Source organism: Aphis gossypii, chromosome 2 (genome assembly GCF_020184175.1).
Source record: "Aphis gossypii isolate Hap1 chromosome 2, ASM2018417v2, whole genome shotgun sequence".
Classification (NCBI taxonomy): Eukaryota; Metazoa; Arthropoda; class Insecta; order Hemiptera; family Aphididae; genus Aphis; species Aphis gossypii.
The window spans coordinates 39,868,349-39,884,618 of NC_065531.1; the positions used below are offsets into that span (position 1 = coordinate 39,868,349).

A 16,270-nucleotide genomic window follows, 5' to 3' on the forward strand; every position below is an offset into this window, starting at 1 on the left:
ACTGTTTAGTATGGATTTTATAAAATATATATTAAAATGATTACGTATAAATCATTAAATAATCTATCTACCGCGTGTTTTCCTAATTATTTGTGTGTTTTGAAAAACATAAAATCGATCAATAAGATATACACCGTGTATGGTCAGTTGATGTAAATTCATCTGATTGTATTTTATGTGTTTTCGTCTTGAGTTAATATAGTTATAGTATAATATTTTAGACTAGGTACAGTATTTTTAATGTGAAAATGAAATTAAAAATACCTTATTTAATAGTAAATACATTTGTAATTTTTAGTTTTTGGTTTTTTAATAAAAAATAAAATATTTTTAAGAGCATATTCTTGCATTTCTGTATATTTTTAGAGCATATATGTTTGTTTTTTTTTTTGGCATAAAGGCATGCATATTTTAACATTTTTTAGAGCATAAAGTCCCTAATCCTAGTTATAACTTACAATAATTTGTCTTAAAATCATTATCAAATGTACTGCTGTAGAGAGAATAAACAAAGTATAAGTATATCTTCCGATATAAATAGGTAAGTATACTCAACGTGTTAGATGATATTACATAATTATACGAAATGTCTAATTTAAAACAAAAAAACGAACCATTTTATTATAATAATATCAGAAAAAATCAACATATCTATTATCTATTATAACACTATTTCGATTAATAAAATAATAACGTTTAGGGTCGGATCTGACCCTGCAGCAATACCGTTTTTGCGAGTAAAATAATAGAAAAACGTAGCGTTCCGTTATGATACTATAATTTCGTGTTTTTTGAGGTGTCGATAAAGTCACAATTGCGTGCGATTACGATAATAGTGTGCTAATTCCTCGTTAATTCGATGTATAGACTTAGGATCGCGGGTGAATACGCGACGGGCAGCACCTAAGACCCCCTACTACCAAACTGGTCATTTGCAGCAAATGACGCCAGCCGCAAGTGAACGTCCTGTATATAAGCCCAGGACGACAGTCGAAAAGGCACATCATTCGATCAGTCGTCTTTTCGAACACACAGAGAACCTTATAGAGAACTGTCCACAGCCAAACGAATCGCTCGACATCACTCGACGAATACTCAAAATCAACACTCGTCACAAATTTTCATCTACAACTACAACAACATGTTCAAGTGAGTTTAAATTATTATTATTATTATTATTGACGGTTTACCGAGTACAAAGACTTGCGGTCGACGAACTCAAACTCAATGTACGTTTTCCGCCAAAGTATATTATTATTTTAAACTTGAGCGACGTTTCGAACGCGCGGCAATAAGTCATTCGGTATTATCGCCGACGAACCGTCAGAAATCAAATAATTTAAAATAATAACGAAACGATTTTCAGGTACACAATCATGATCGCGGTTGTCGTATCGGCGTCTCTGGCCAACTCCGTTCCAACCAACTCTTCCGCGGCAGCGGCCAACCGGTACGACCCTATGTCTGGCGCGGCCACAATCTTACACAAGAGCAAACAATACGTCAAGCCGGACCAACGCCAATCGTTGTTCTCGTACGAGTCCTCCAACGGACAGTCGAACCACGGCGGCCATCACTTGTTAGAGTCCGGTCTGTCCGGCCTGCTCGAGGCGATCAGCATCCCAAAGAAGATCATCGGCAGCGTGGTCAGTCTGCTCAAGACGATCGATCTGAGGAAACTCGTCAAGATCGCCCTGATCGGCGGCGCAGTGGTCGTGTTGGGCGCTGTGGCCGTGGCCGGAGCCGCCGGTATCGCTGCCATTGTGACCGCGGTAGGCGCGGCAATCCCGTACATCCGGTTCTTCTTCGGACACAATAAGGGACAGGTTTCCGACTCCGAGATAGACGTCATCAGCGAATTCGTGTTGGACGCTTTCAACAAGTACGATCATCAGCACAAGGCGTAACGACGAGGCTCGTAATACTATATTTATATAATTATCGACCGTCCGGTTATATTTATTGTACATTATATTAATATTCACGACTCGCCCAAAACGGCTTACCTATATTTATATTATTTATAAATTATATTATATTTTATGTTTATAAGTGTGATTATAATATAATAAACAAAAATGTTCTACTCTTATTCGCTCTCGTCTTATATCGCTCTTATATATAATTATTATAATACCATGTTTATTCGTTGTGTCCGCACTGAGTACGTTCACAGCCGCCAGTAAGTCATCGTGTTTATATTGATGTATTTATAATATATAATATTAAATATTATGTAAGGTGAGCTTTGCAGTACGATAACCATACACACTGTAAAGAGTGATTTGAGTTCTGTCTGCGTGAGTTGAATTTGTTCGAATATAATATACTGCTCTGGTATATCCGTAAAATCAAAGGGAATTTAACTTAATAAACACGGTGAACAAAAATATAAATAAATCGAATTGAAGAGAGGTAGTTTATTAGTCTTTATATATATATATGTATATTTATAGCCGTTATAACGCAATGCAATACATAGTTTAAAATAAAACTATTTATACTGAATGCAATGCTGAACATTTATAAGTACATTGTACATATCATTAAATAGCGAGTAAAATTGTTTAAAAATCTTAAAACTATTAGTATTTAGGACATTTTTACTAAAACAGACAATCGAACTACAACAATATTATTGCAGAAAAGTATATTTAAGTATATATAAGTGCTTTATACCTCTATGTAAATATCATACTGCGTATGGTGTCTAACGACTGACAACAGAGACAACTAAGAGACTAAACCGCAGTCAAAACATTGCGTTATTGCAAGGAATATTTTTGGTTTGTAAGATTCTTTCTTATGATCCCTTATAGATTCGATAAAAACAAAAATATGATTAGATGAAAATGTTTGTATTTAAAACAAAACATCGCAAATGACCTTTTTTGATTGTTACTATTGGAAATTTATTTTTCTATAGTATAGTAAAGTGTAGTATTATAGTTTATAGGTATGTTGAACTTTTTTTTTCTAAAACAAACCACCTAAATTATATAATAATTATTAAAGTACAGATTTTTGTGAACTAAAATGTATTGAAATATGTCATATAAATATTAAATATACAGTAAAAATCATAAAAAAATGTAAAAAAAAAACAAGAAAATATATTTTTTTTAATTTCTATAAAATTTACTAATTAAACAACTAACAACTATTAATTAGGTATTTAAATACACAAGATATATAAAAAAATTTCATTTTAATATGTGATATATTTCGAATTTTTTAAAAATAAACAAAAATATAAAAATTAAATTAAACCATAAGATTCAAATTTTAATGATTCGTGTAGATAATTGACAAAAATCCAAAAAAGGAAAAAAATCAGCAATTGCATAGCAACGATTTTTCATGGCTTTTCACATTACATTTTAAGATACCTATTCCATATTATTATTGTTTTAAAATATACTGCGAAGATCCCTTAAGGTATATAGTGCGTTTGTAAAACTATAGCATTTTATTTACACAGTGAAAAATAGGTAATACTAGTTTTTTTAGAAAAAAATGACAACAAGTGGTTGTGAGGTTTATTAGACTACAATTGTAAATTTGAAAATTTTACTTTTTTATGCATACACATTCATTAGTCATCGCATCAGATCATTTATGTGAAATTTTGAAGTTGAAAACCTAATCCTTCACCAAGTATTGTATATAATGTGATTTATTCAAAAAACGATTTTTCATGGCTTTTCACATTAAATTTTAAGATATTCCATATTATTATTATTTTAAAACATACTGGGACGATCCCTTAAGGGCTTAAGGTATATAGTGCGTTTATAAAACCATATCATTTTATTTACACAGTGAAAAATAGGTAAAACTAGTTTTTTTTAGAAAAAAATGACAAGTGGTTGTGAGGTTTATTATAGACTATATAATTATTGTAAATTTGAAAATTTTACTTTTTTGATGTATATTCATTAGTCATCGCATTAGATCATATATGTGCAATTTTGAAATTGAAAACTCACTCCTTCACCAAGTTTTGTACATAACGTGATTTAAAAAAAAAAAAACGGTTTTTCGTGGCTTTTCACGTTAAATTTTAAAATATGCTATATTATTATTGTTTTAAAAGATACTGCGACGTTTCCTTAAAATGTATAGTGCGTTTGTAAAATGATTACAATTTATTTACACAGTGAAAAATAGGTAAAACTAGTTTTTTTTAGAAAAAAACTGACAACAAGGGGCTGTGAGGAATATTAGAGTATGATTAAAATATTGATAATTTATAATAAAACTTATAATACAATTAAAAAAAACGTCAAAAACTGATTTTGCGTAAAAATTCCCGTTTTCGTCGCTTTTTTGTGTACCTCCCCGTTTTTTTTAAAAACTTTTGGTAAATTATTACTTTTGACCTCTATACTGATCAGAGAATACTCAATTTACCACAAAAAACTACCCCTGAAAGTTTAAATCGAAGCATTATTTCGACAAGTTTTAGTGTCCACAAATTAACATTTAGTAATGCCAAATAGTCTTGTTATGTTGGTAGTTTTATCATAAGTAAAATATAAATGCCATGATTATTTGTTCAAAATTATTAAAACTTTAGTATTAATATAATACATTGTATTGCTATTAAATAAATAAAATTTATTTATCTATTTATCATATTTTTTTACGATTACAAAAATAATGAATGCTTATACTGGATAATTAATTATTTATATTTTTCTTTTAACAAAAATGATTACCATAAGTGTTCTATTTAATATCTATCATAGGATCAAATTCTATGAATATGCAATATTATACTATTATTATAAATTATTATTTATTGCCAAGGTACTTATTATAGCTATTATCGCAATATGCATTATATTGTATATAAATTATTATATTATATTATATTATATTATGTATAAACTATCAACCTATTAATTATTCACTCATTTTAGGCATTTGTATTAATTAATAATAAAATATTTTGATCATTATTCATTGTTATAGAATCCAGATATATAGTGAGGAATATTTCCGAAATATAGTTTAGTAGATACCTATTTAGATTATATTATACGACATTATAATATATTTAATTAATATTTAATATTTTCAATTATTAAAAAAAAAATTTTAAATTTTAATTAACACATTTTAAATGTATATACTAGAATAAAAATTAGCGTGATGATAAAATCAATCAACTTAAAAATTACTGTATATAATGGAAAGTAAGTCTTTGTGTAACTTAAATTTAACTTTTTAGCTCATTAATGCCCAGCCTTATCGAAGGTAAATGTCTGTTCTTACATAATACTATAATCATATTATCTATCAGAATAACACAATACATAAGTATATTGTTCATGAATGATTCGAAGAAAATAGTGGTTTTTATAAATTATTTAAAAATGTTAAGATTAGTTTATTTTAAGTATAGCAAATGACAGTTGTTATATAACAATTTCTGAACATGTTTTTACCATTTATATTATTAACTTTAAATAATTATACTTAATTATTTATTAGATGTTGGGCATTAACTTTGTCACATTTTAAATTCTAAGCGGAATAATGAATGTATTGATTTTATCATAATGTATTTTTTATTATTTTTTGTTTATAAGTACACGATAAAATGCTTTTATTTTCAAAAAAGGGGGTAGTTTTGAAAATAAATTTGAATATAGTTTATACTTTATAAAGATTTCAAACTTAAAAATAAAAGTTATTTTTTACATCTGTATAAAATATTAAAAATACATAAACACGATTTACTGTTTATATGCATTTAAAATTAGAATTTTGAGAAAATTCGTTAAAACCTCAAAAAATTTCAATCTATTTTGTAGTTAAAAATTATAAAAACAGTTTTTTTTTATATCTAAGTGTTTATTTAGTACAAGTTTCTTCAAAAATAGTTCATACTCAAACTATAAAATCTAAAAATTGTATAAAGACAATTATTTTTTATAAGTAATGATATGTGTTAATAAATTTGTTATAATTGAAAAACATTATTCAAGGGAACTCACGCTCTTTTATTTATTTTGAATTATTATAAGTTTTACTGTATTATGTATTTCAAATCTATTTCGACTGTTTTACATCATTTAGAGAAAATTGTTATTAAATTTTGAGTTATATAATTTGATATAATATTGGCTTTATCAGCCACTCCGACTACTCTCGCCGACCGCGGACGGTTACCTCATTGTTCATAACGCGAAATCGTCAATAATGGTATAAACGTAAATATTATTATAACAATTTTTTTGGTACTAGGTAATAATAATTTAATAATTGTAAAATTCTATCAACCTACCGTAGAAATAAAAGTAAAATTAATGACTTGATTAGCAATACTAAAAACCATAAAATTTAATAAACTTAGTGGTATAATATAAGCTAGCTAATAGACAGTTTGTGTTCAAAATCTTTGTTCGTATACAATGATACATTTGTATCATGATCATTAAATTCAAATTTATCAAACCTATATTAGTTACAAACTCGTTTTATACTTATTTAACAATAATTATATAAAAATTTATAAGATTTATAAATTTAAGAAGAATCTAATAATATGATTTTATATAAGTAACATTACATTAAATATAATAATGAAAACAAATTAGAATAAAACTTAAGAGTAAAATTAGTACTTATATTAGTATACTATACACAATAATTTAAACTTGGTATTATAATAATTGTACAGCTCAACTTTTTGAGAACTAACAAACCTTAATACCCGAACAATTTTTGAAAAATATTATGTCGATAATATAATATAGAAAAAAAATATTTAATTCACATTAATTCATTTTATAATTACAAAATTCTATTTTTTTTTTTTAATTTTGTGAAATATTACTTTTTAAGACTCAATAATATTAAGTTGCATAAAATTGTACTAATATATAGTATCTCAATTCGATATTATGATCACTCGTTATTTAGAATATGCAAACTAGTATAATACAATATTTTTAATATTTTAATTGAAATAATAACATTAGTAATGCGATAATATATATTTTGGTTTCAAAACTGTTGTAACAGGCATCGAATTAATTAATTGGGAAATCATATATGAAAACATTTCGTTACCTAACTACCATTACCAGCTACAATCGACATCGCACAAGAATACGATTATGTTAATTGTGTGCAAATGTCTCGTTAATGCGATATAAACGATTAAGTACCTAGTGGATAATTTCTTTTTCCAATTACAAAATTTCGTGGAGGTCTTAAGAATCAATGGTATGGGCATTGCGATTCTAAATTGACGCCTTTAAGGCCTATCTACGATACCTATATATAAGCTCAGAGGTAATGTTGAAAAGGCATACTACACTTGGCACTCTTGCGAACATCCTCAACTCGAACGCGCCTCCACAACAGCTCGAAACTCCTACCGAAGTAAATCATAAGACACAATTGACGGAACCATCATCATGTTCAAGTGAGTGTTGTTTGTCTTAAATAATTATACAATTTATATACTATCATAATTATACAACGTATCGACATTGACAACCCTGAGTACTGAGTAGAATAAATTTTGAATTAGACATCATATTAAAACTCTGATAATACATTTACGTATAACTTATAATATGTAATTTTAGTAAATCGTTCACCGCTAAAACGCTTAAAACCTTGTTCCCTAACTATATTATACTCTAAGTACATTATAATATGTTTTTTACCTATATTATTGTCATAACTCTTTATTTTTACTTTATTCGATATATTAGCAACACAGTATAACGCGTATTAAAAATATTATTGTTATAAAACTTTTAAAAATTGGAGTACTTACACCTATCGTAAAATATTCGTAAACACAGAATGTGATTTTTTTAACACAGTTATTTCCATAAAATTAATACAATGTAGATAATATCAGATTTGAGCAATGGAGTACTTTGGTGCGATGAGTTTACTTTTCTTTGTATGAGCTTGAAATTAATTTTACTCGCAATTTAACTTTAAAAGCGTACACTAGGTAACTATTGAATACTTAGGTATTTTCAAATTTACAATTAGCTCTTTAATTTCTGGAATTATATTATATTTTATGATCTTTATATTCTATACTTAATACTAAAATCTAACTAATAGATCTAAATCCGCTGATGATATTTATTAAAGGTATATTGATATAACATATTATTAAAATATATGTTATTATGTTCTTATCTATTTTATTTAGAAATTCTATTTTTTTTTCGGTTTACGTAAATATAACATAAAAACACACTTAATTAAGTCAATTCAGATTAATTTTAAAATGTATAATCAAAAAAAAAAAAAACAAGTTACGTTATTTTCATTTAACATAATAATATTAATTATTATTATATGCAATAGCCAACAGTTATATGTTAGCTATTTTGAATTTCATCGCTTTAATTTTCAACATTTGATTGATACATTTACGAAATAAACCATGATTCAAATATTAATTCAATTTATTATATAATATCATTATAGTATTATAGTATTATAGTCGCAATTGAATGAATGATATTTCATAGGTCCAAATAAACCAACGTAATATGTTCTCTCACAGTTCTAGAGTATGCAATATGCATGTATCATGTATGCATGACCGAACTGAACATTTTATCGGCAGTTATCGGCGTATAAATTATACTTAAATTTTTTTTTGAACCACTTCCTTTTATTATGTATCCAACGCAAACCCTTGTAAGACATCCTATGTAATTCCTAACCCAACGATGATATTTGATAAATTTGGACTTTTCACTACTATATCACGAGCTTTACAAGTAAAATACTATAATACAGCTGTTCTCAACCTTTTTGTTGATAAATTCTCCTAATATCTATAATAAATTATGTAAAGGAAATACAATTTGATCTTCTACACCAATATTATTTAAATTGCTGTTAAGAATATTATTTCTAAGACCATCTTCGTTAGCTGGTTCAAATATTTTGACATTTATTTTCCAAAATTTCTTAAATTTTGCGACGATGGCATTATTTTCAATCGATTTATTCTATTTACTAGACATCTATATATGAATACCATTTTTTATTAAGTATCCGATTAACGACCAATTTAAAATAAACTGTTATATATTTTCCGCTATTACTAATGACAATTATATTACTGCCATGTTTGTTTGTTTATAAATTTCATTTGTATTGGTGTTGTTACGTTTTTTAGTTTATAATTTAGTTAGACACGTAGCTATACTAGCTACGCCGCACAGTGCAGTACCTATAATATAAACCATTAACGCGCGCAACATCAAATATCACAACGCGTGGATGGATTTAACATTTCACCTATTTAAGCTACAAAAGTATATAAATATACATATTTGTTATAAATTATGTCAGCAATATTTTTATGTAGAGGTATTTTTGTGATAAAATGAATATTTTTAAAAATAATTTAAAAACACTGAAAAATTGCACATAAAATCCAAGATAGTGGACACTTCCGGACTTCGGAGCGATTGCGACTTTTTTTTTGGTTAATCAGGAACCCACAACCAAATTTTCTGCAAAGTTTCAAAACTTTCCGATTTATTTCCTAAAAACACCTTTTTCGAAGCTTAAATAACTGGACTATATCACAATATGCACGCGTTTTAAATGTACCTATTACTTTTTGTATTATTTATAATTAGATTATTTTAACTATTGATAATGATTTGGTAATATTTATATATTACCAAAAAGAAAAAAAAATACGAAATAGCAAATAATATAATAATACATAACCAATAATGCACCCTCACAGGTACACTGCCACGTTTTTGATCGTAGCCATGGCCGCATCGGCTTCACTGGCCGTCAGCATACCGACCGAACACCGGCCACAGGAACCGGCCGCGGAGGCCAGCAACGTGGTGATGCACAAGAAACAAGTGAAACCCGAAAAGATCGTGTTCATGACGGAGGTATCGTCGTCGCACGAGGGCGAGGGCGAGGACGGAAGCGGAAGCGGCGGCAGCGGCTTACTGGAATTGGGGATGTCCGGTCTGCTGGAGGCGGTCAGCGCACCGAAGAAGATCATCGGCGCCGTCGCCGGTTTCGTGATCGGCAAACTCAAGTCGCTGAACCTCAAGAAAGTCGTCAAGATCGCGCTGCTGGCCGCCTTGGTGACCGTGTTCGGCGCCGTGGCCGCCGTGTCCGTGGCCGGTCTCGTGTCCATCGTGTCGGTGGTGTGCTCGGTGCTGCCGTACCTGAAATTCGTGTTTGGCGGCGCCCATCCCTACCACAAGGACGAGTCCACTTCCGAGTCGCAGGTCGACCTGGTCACCGAGTTCATGATGAGCGCGCTCGAAAAGTACGACGGCAAGCGCAAAGCGTGAGTCGGAGTCGGCCGCCGCCGAAAACGTTCACGGTCGCTGTCGCACGGCAAATACGGTTAACATTTTATATTTATTGTGCACCTAACACGCCGATATCGTTAGACTTTAGTGTGTGTTTCATATTATTATGATACATTATATTATACACTTTTTATACTCGTGTGTTATATATATATATATTTAGAGTATTGCGGAAAACAATAAACTAAACATAATAATAATATGATAACATTGTGTTAAACTTTTATTTTATAATATTATATGTGATCAATCCATAAAATAGGTATATTCGTGTTAGTAGTTACGCGTCTATATTATTATTGGGTAACGGCCTACAATAATCGAAAATAATAATGCAATATTATGGTATTTACGTTAATGCGCGTCTAATGTCGCCTGATAATCGTCCATATCGCACATTTACACGATAAATTCCAGCGCGGGTAAAATTAGTATAATAGTAAAATAGTAGTTGGTTATAGGAAAAACGCAATTAATCGATGTGTATTTTCAGTCACTTACTATTGATATTATTTAGTCATCGAGGTAAAACGTTTGTATTTTGTTTTAAAATATTTACAACAACAAACGATAATCTTGGAAATTCACGTTATTGTCCGGTAGATGACGAGAATAACCTACCGACTAGGCTAATATAACGTTAATAACAGGTAATTAACTGACGATTATTGTAAATGTTAATTACCAGTTACCACCCCGCATTGCATAGTGTATAGTAGTCGATATTTATAATAGGGTAACCAATGACCATAAATAATGAAAAAAAAGCAGCTAGACAAACAATGTTGACTCAATACTAAAATTAATACTTCCAAAAATAAGTATAGTCGTATTGAAACTAAAAAATGATGATTTCATGATGATCAATTTCTTAAACAGTAACACAAATATAGGTACGCAAACGTATAAAATGAACATTCAATAATATAAAGTTAGACAGTTAAAGAGTATTCAATTATTAATCTTTAAAAATTAAAAAAAACTACGTGTTGCAACTATATGTGAATATTTTAAACTATGAAACTACAAGGAAGGTTTTAAAAAAAAAAATTCAAGACTTTATTATTAACAATTGATTTGAATAATAACCAATAACATATGTGATTCCAAAATTAAAATGTGAATTGGCTTAAATATGGTAATGTACAGCGTAAACGTGTGTAAATCATTTTAAAATATTTTGAAAATTTAACCATGTATAGACAACGCTATTTTAAACATTTGGTAAAAATTTTAAGTATTTACAGTGATTCGTTTTTGAGTTATAACTAAATAAAAAAATTTAATATTTTTCAAAAACTGTTGGAAAATTCTTACTTTTGATCTCCATAATGCACCAAGGTAATTTTTCTCTTTGTCATCGGAGACCCCCCCCCCCTCCCCCTGAAGTTTGAAATTTAATCATTATTTTAACAAACTATGCTGTACACAGACACAAAACAACTATTTAAAATATAACTCGATTTTTCATTAACATATAGAATCAAAATATAGTCGAATGAGTATCAGAGAACATGCGTAACAAAAATTTCCATTTTCACATTTAAATATATAGATAATATGCTTTAAATGTAACAATTTGATTACGATATAAGCATACAATGTATAAAAGTTTTGATATGTATTTGAAAAACAAAATAATTTTAAAAATATTTTTTCAATAGGTAATACATTACTTTGTCTAATTTAATACGGAAATGTTATTAAAACTACGAAATATCCAGCACTGACTATCCTTTCTAGTCATTATCAGCCATAACTAAGATATCACGATAATTTTTAAATTATCATCTTTTCCGGTAACATATTATAAAAATATAAACTAGTTATTAGTATGGTAGTTTATTTGAATATTATAAATAATACAGTAAGTAAATTTATTATCTATTAAATATCTAATCTCGGTTCAAATATCGGTTCAAAGGAACTTGGAATTCAATTTATAATATCATTCAATAAAAAAAGTTAAATTAACAACAAATTAATTTTATTGATTACATAGGACAAATTGTACCTATCTGTAATTATTTCTAATATTTTCTATAAGAAAAACTAATGCGTGTATCGTATTCTAATGGTATTTTTCCAAAAAAGTATATTAACGCCAAATAATAAAAAAAGAAACTAAATAAAATGCTTATTAAAAGGTATGTTTTAAATTTCTTCAATTAATATATTTTGAATTAAAACATTGATACTAATATTGAAATATTTATAATTAGTAATATTAATAGTGTTCAAATTTATAATAAATCTTAATGAAAAGAAGCTGTCAACAATCAAAATATTAAGTAAATTGTAATATTATAACGTGATAAAAAAAAATGTGTAAAGAAAATGCAAAGAAAAAAAGTGGGCAAGTGGGTACCGTTCTGCTGTACATTAGGGGGTGGGGTGGATCTCGGACTAGGGTAGATTAAATTTTAATGCAATGATAGGTAATCATTGTATACGAAAAACGATTCTGAACGAAGATGATTTGTCAGCCTAGTATATAATTTCCAGTGGTTGGTGAAAAAGGTGGTTTATGTTTTAATGGCCTGAATACACCAAAATTTAAGTTTTTTTATAATTATTGTAAGCTAAACTTGAAAAATCTTGTATTAAATTTTCAACTCTTAGCTACCTATACAAACATTTTTATGAATTATACCTACAAAATAATTTGCAAATATTCATAATTTTGACAAATTTTCGTCAAAATTTGAACTTCAAATGCTAAAAAAAAAAAAAAATTGTGCCTATGCATTCTTTTAATTTTTTAATCACTATAAGAATAACATTTGAAGAACTTTGTATACAATTTTCAAGTATTTTGATAGGGCCAAAAAATTTTTATCGACATTTCAAAAAAAAATTTTCAGAAAAATTGAAAATTTCAGTTGTCTATAAATAGCTCAAAAAAACTCAAAATATTTTGAAAATTAAATCATGTAAGGAAAATGCCAATCTAAATAACTGGTAAAATTTTCAAGTATCTATGACTTTTTGAATAATAACAAATATTTAAAACCGTTTGAGGATAAATCGTTATCGTTACGCGATTTCGTAAAAATTTTAAAATTCAAACGCACTTAAATTTTTTTTTACAATGATGCTTCAAGTTTTCTCTATAGATACTCGAAGGAACACTTAGTGTTGTATTTTCAATTCTTAGTTATTAACACAAAAAATTTAATGATTTTTCAACTTCAAAATTACTTGCAAATTTTAGCGTTTTCGATAGATTTCGTAAAAATTTGAAATAAACGCTTTTAAAAAAAATTTTGACTAACGATTTTTAATTTTTTTTAGCTACAATAAGAACAACTCATACGGAAACTTGTATTAAATTTTCTAGTTTTTTTGGTTATCCAAATTTTTTTTACAGACACTTCAAAAAAAATTCGCATAAAAATCGAAAATTTCAGTGGTCTATAAATAACTCAAAAAAAGTCAAAAATTTTTTAAAATTAAACTGTATATAGATAACACTAACATAAACATTTGGTGAAAATTTCAAGTATTTACAGTGATCAGTTTTTGAATTACAACCATATAAAAAAATCGATTCGATCGAAAACTGGTTTTGGGTAAAAATTTCCATTTTTCCGTCATTTTTTTTTTGTTTTTCTCGATTTTTTTGAAAACTGTTGGAAAATGTTTACTTTTTACCTCTATCATGCACCAAGGATATTCACTTTTCCATCGGAAACCACCCCCCGAAGTTTGAAATTGAAGCATTATTTCGACTAGTTATGCTGTTACACAGACACACACAAAAAAAAAACATACATCATTGTAAATTCAATACATTCATCACTGCGTTCAGAATCTAAAATTGTTGTTAATAAAATATTAATGTGGAGCAAATTATATGTAATTTTTGCACCTTTGGTGCTAATAGCCTTAATCATAATATATTCTGTGTTCGGTCGCCGCAGACATAGGTAGCACACCAACACCGTACCCAGATTAGCACTGCCGACATTCGTATTTCAACTATAACTCACCCCAAAAAGTGCTTATTCACAATTTAACACAGTTATCACAACAGGTGTCACGTCCTTTTCCACGCGCGTGTCAATAACCGCCGTGTGCGTATTTACCATTTTACGCGACATATTCAAGTCTCGTTTTCAACACCGTTGACATTATTTTTCGATTATATATAAGTACCTACTTTTTAGATGTATTTCCTAACCACTGTGTTTGTAACGTAATACAGGGTGTTTCATAAAGAACGCAGTTTTTAAAGTGCTGGGTAATTTTTCGTTGTTAGGTCGGTGTCACTATTCTTATAATTTCTGTCATTTATGATTGTTGAGGTTTTTATTCATTGTGTTTTTGTAATAGTAATTTTGTTTATTTGTCGTCAAGGAGCGGTATACAATTGAATTTGTTAATTGGGTTTTAATGAATCAACGTTCTGTTTATTTTGTAAAAAAAAAAAATCATCTTTAGTGATGAGACGCATTTCCAGTTAAATGGATATGTCAATAAATAAAATTTTCAAATTTGGAGAAATAAGAACCCAAAACCAAGCATAGAAAAACGAATGCATCAACAGCCAGTAACCGTTTGGTATAGCTTTTATGAAGGTGGAGTGATAAAAGTGTCACTGCGTGTCGGGCGATTAGAGGGGCCAGAGGGGATCACGTGCACGATATTGTATTTCACACTTAAACCTCGAGTCATAGTGAAATAATATATACCATTAATAATGTATTTCTTATAAAATAAAATTGATTTATAGCAAAATTAAAAACTGCGTTCTTTATGAAACACCCTATATGGCTATATTACTTCGTGAGGGTAAGCCGCAACCTCCGCGAATACAGCGAAGAGAATGAAGCGTGATAATTGACCGATGGCTAGATTAATGCTGATTTTATTAGTTTTTTGTTTATGATAAAATATATATATATAAGTGTATGTAATATAAATGCTAAATTGAATGAGTTATATAATTTACAATGATTTGTGATAAAGTTCAATTTTTTCCAAAATAAAACCATAAACAATTCCCTTAATATATCACATTAAACAGATTGAAGTAACAACTGATGCGACAGTTGCGAAAATTTTTAATAATTATCTACTTCATAAAGTCATAAACGTATTATCTTTAAAAACGAAAATTGTATTAACGTTTTTCTGCACATCTTAAAGTGCAAATGGCACTTCTGGGCATAATAGTCTTCACCGATAACAGCTTTTTTATATTGAAGTTTATTATTAAAATATAAAATAATATATAACAGAATATCTAATAGTAAAAATTAGATTCCTATATCTAGAGTATAGTCTGTTAATATTTAATCGTATTGTATAGTTTTAGAAACGTCCCGCTAACAAAAAATTTTACAAGGTGTATGTTATAAACAAATTAGATACAATACAGTAATTCCATATTGTCTACAATAATAATATATAATAATTGAAAATAATATAACAGTATATAGGTACAAAGCTGGGCTAGTTAGTCATTTTTTTCAACTAGTTGAAGTTAAGTTACTTTAATAAAAATCTAACTAAGTTAGAATATAAGTTAGTTTCTGAAACTGTCAAAATTTCTAACTTAGTTAGTTAAAAGTTAGTTTGGTGAAAATAGTAATTAAAGTTAGAGTAGAATTTAGAAGTTAGTTTTTCTTATAGATTAAAAAACTTTTTTGTTAAATTGTAAATAATAAGTTATCTAACTTCAATTAATGATAAAAACTGAAAAATTGAAATAAACACCTAGTAATTTAGTCAAAATGTTCTACTTAAGTAAGTAACAATTTCAATTTTTTGAAAATTAGTATATCACTTGTCGGTTAATAGAAAATGAAAAGTGAAACCAAATAAAAAAAAAAAACAGAACAGTATAACAACTTCAAATATTAATTATAAATAATAATACATAATACAATAAAATTATAATAATAACTAGT

The 16,270-nt window shown here is 28.1% G+C and overlaps 2 protein-coding genes across 2 annotated transcripts; both read left to right on the top strand.

The window, feature by feature from the left end:
• Window positions 1-648: 648 nt before the first annotated feature.
• Window positions 649-2,092, top strand: LOC114129480 (uncharacterized). Its single transcript, XM_027994227.2, has 2 exons — window positions 649-1,149; window positions 1,367-2,092. The coding sequence occupies exons 1-2, from the start codon at window positions 1,142-1,144 to the stop codon at window positions 1,905-1,907; spliced, it is 549 nt and encodes a 182-aa protein (XP_027850028.1). The 5' UTR covers window positions 649-1,141; the 3' UTR covers window positions 1,908-2,092.
• A 7,654-nt stretch (window positions 2,093-9,746) lies between these two features.
• Window positions 9,747-10,521, top strand: LOC114129481 (uncharacterized). The gene has a single exon (XM_027994229.2). It carries the CDS (start codon window positions 9,747-9,749, stop codon window positions 10,332-10,334), a length of 588 nt encoding a protein of 195 aa, XP_027850030.2. The 3' UTR covers window positions 10,335-10,521.
• Window positions 10,522-16,270: the final 5,749 nt, after the last annotated feature.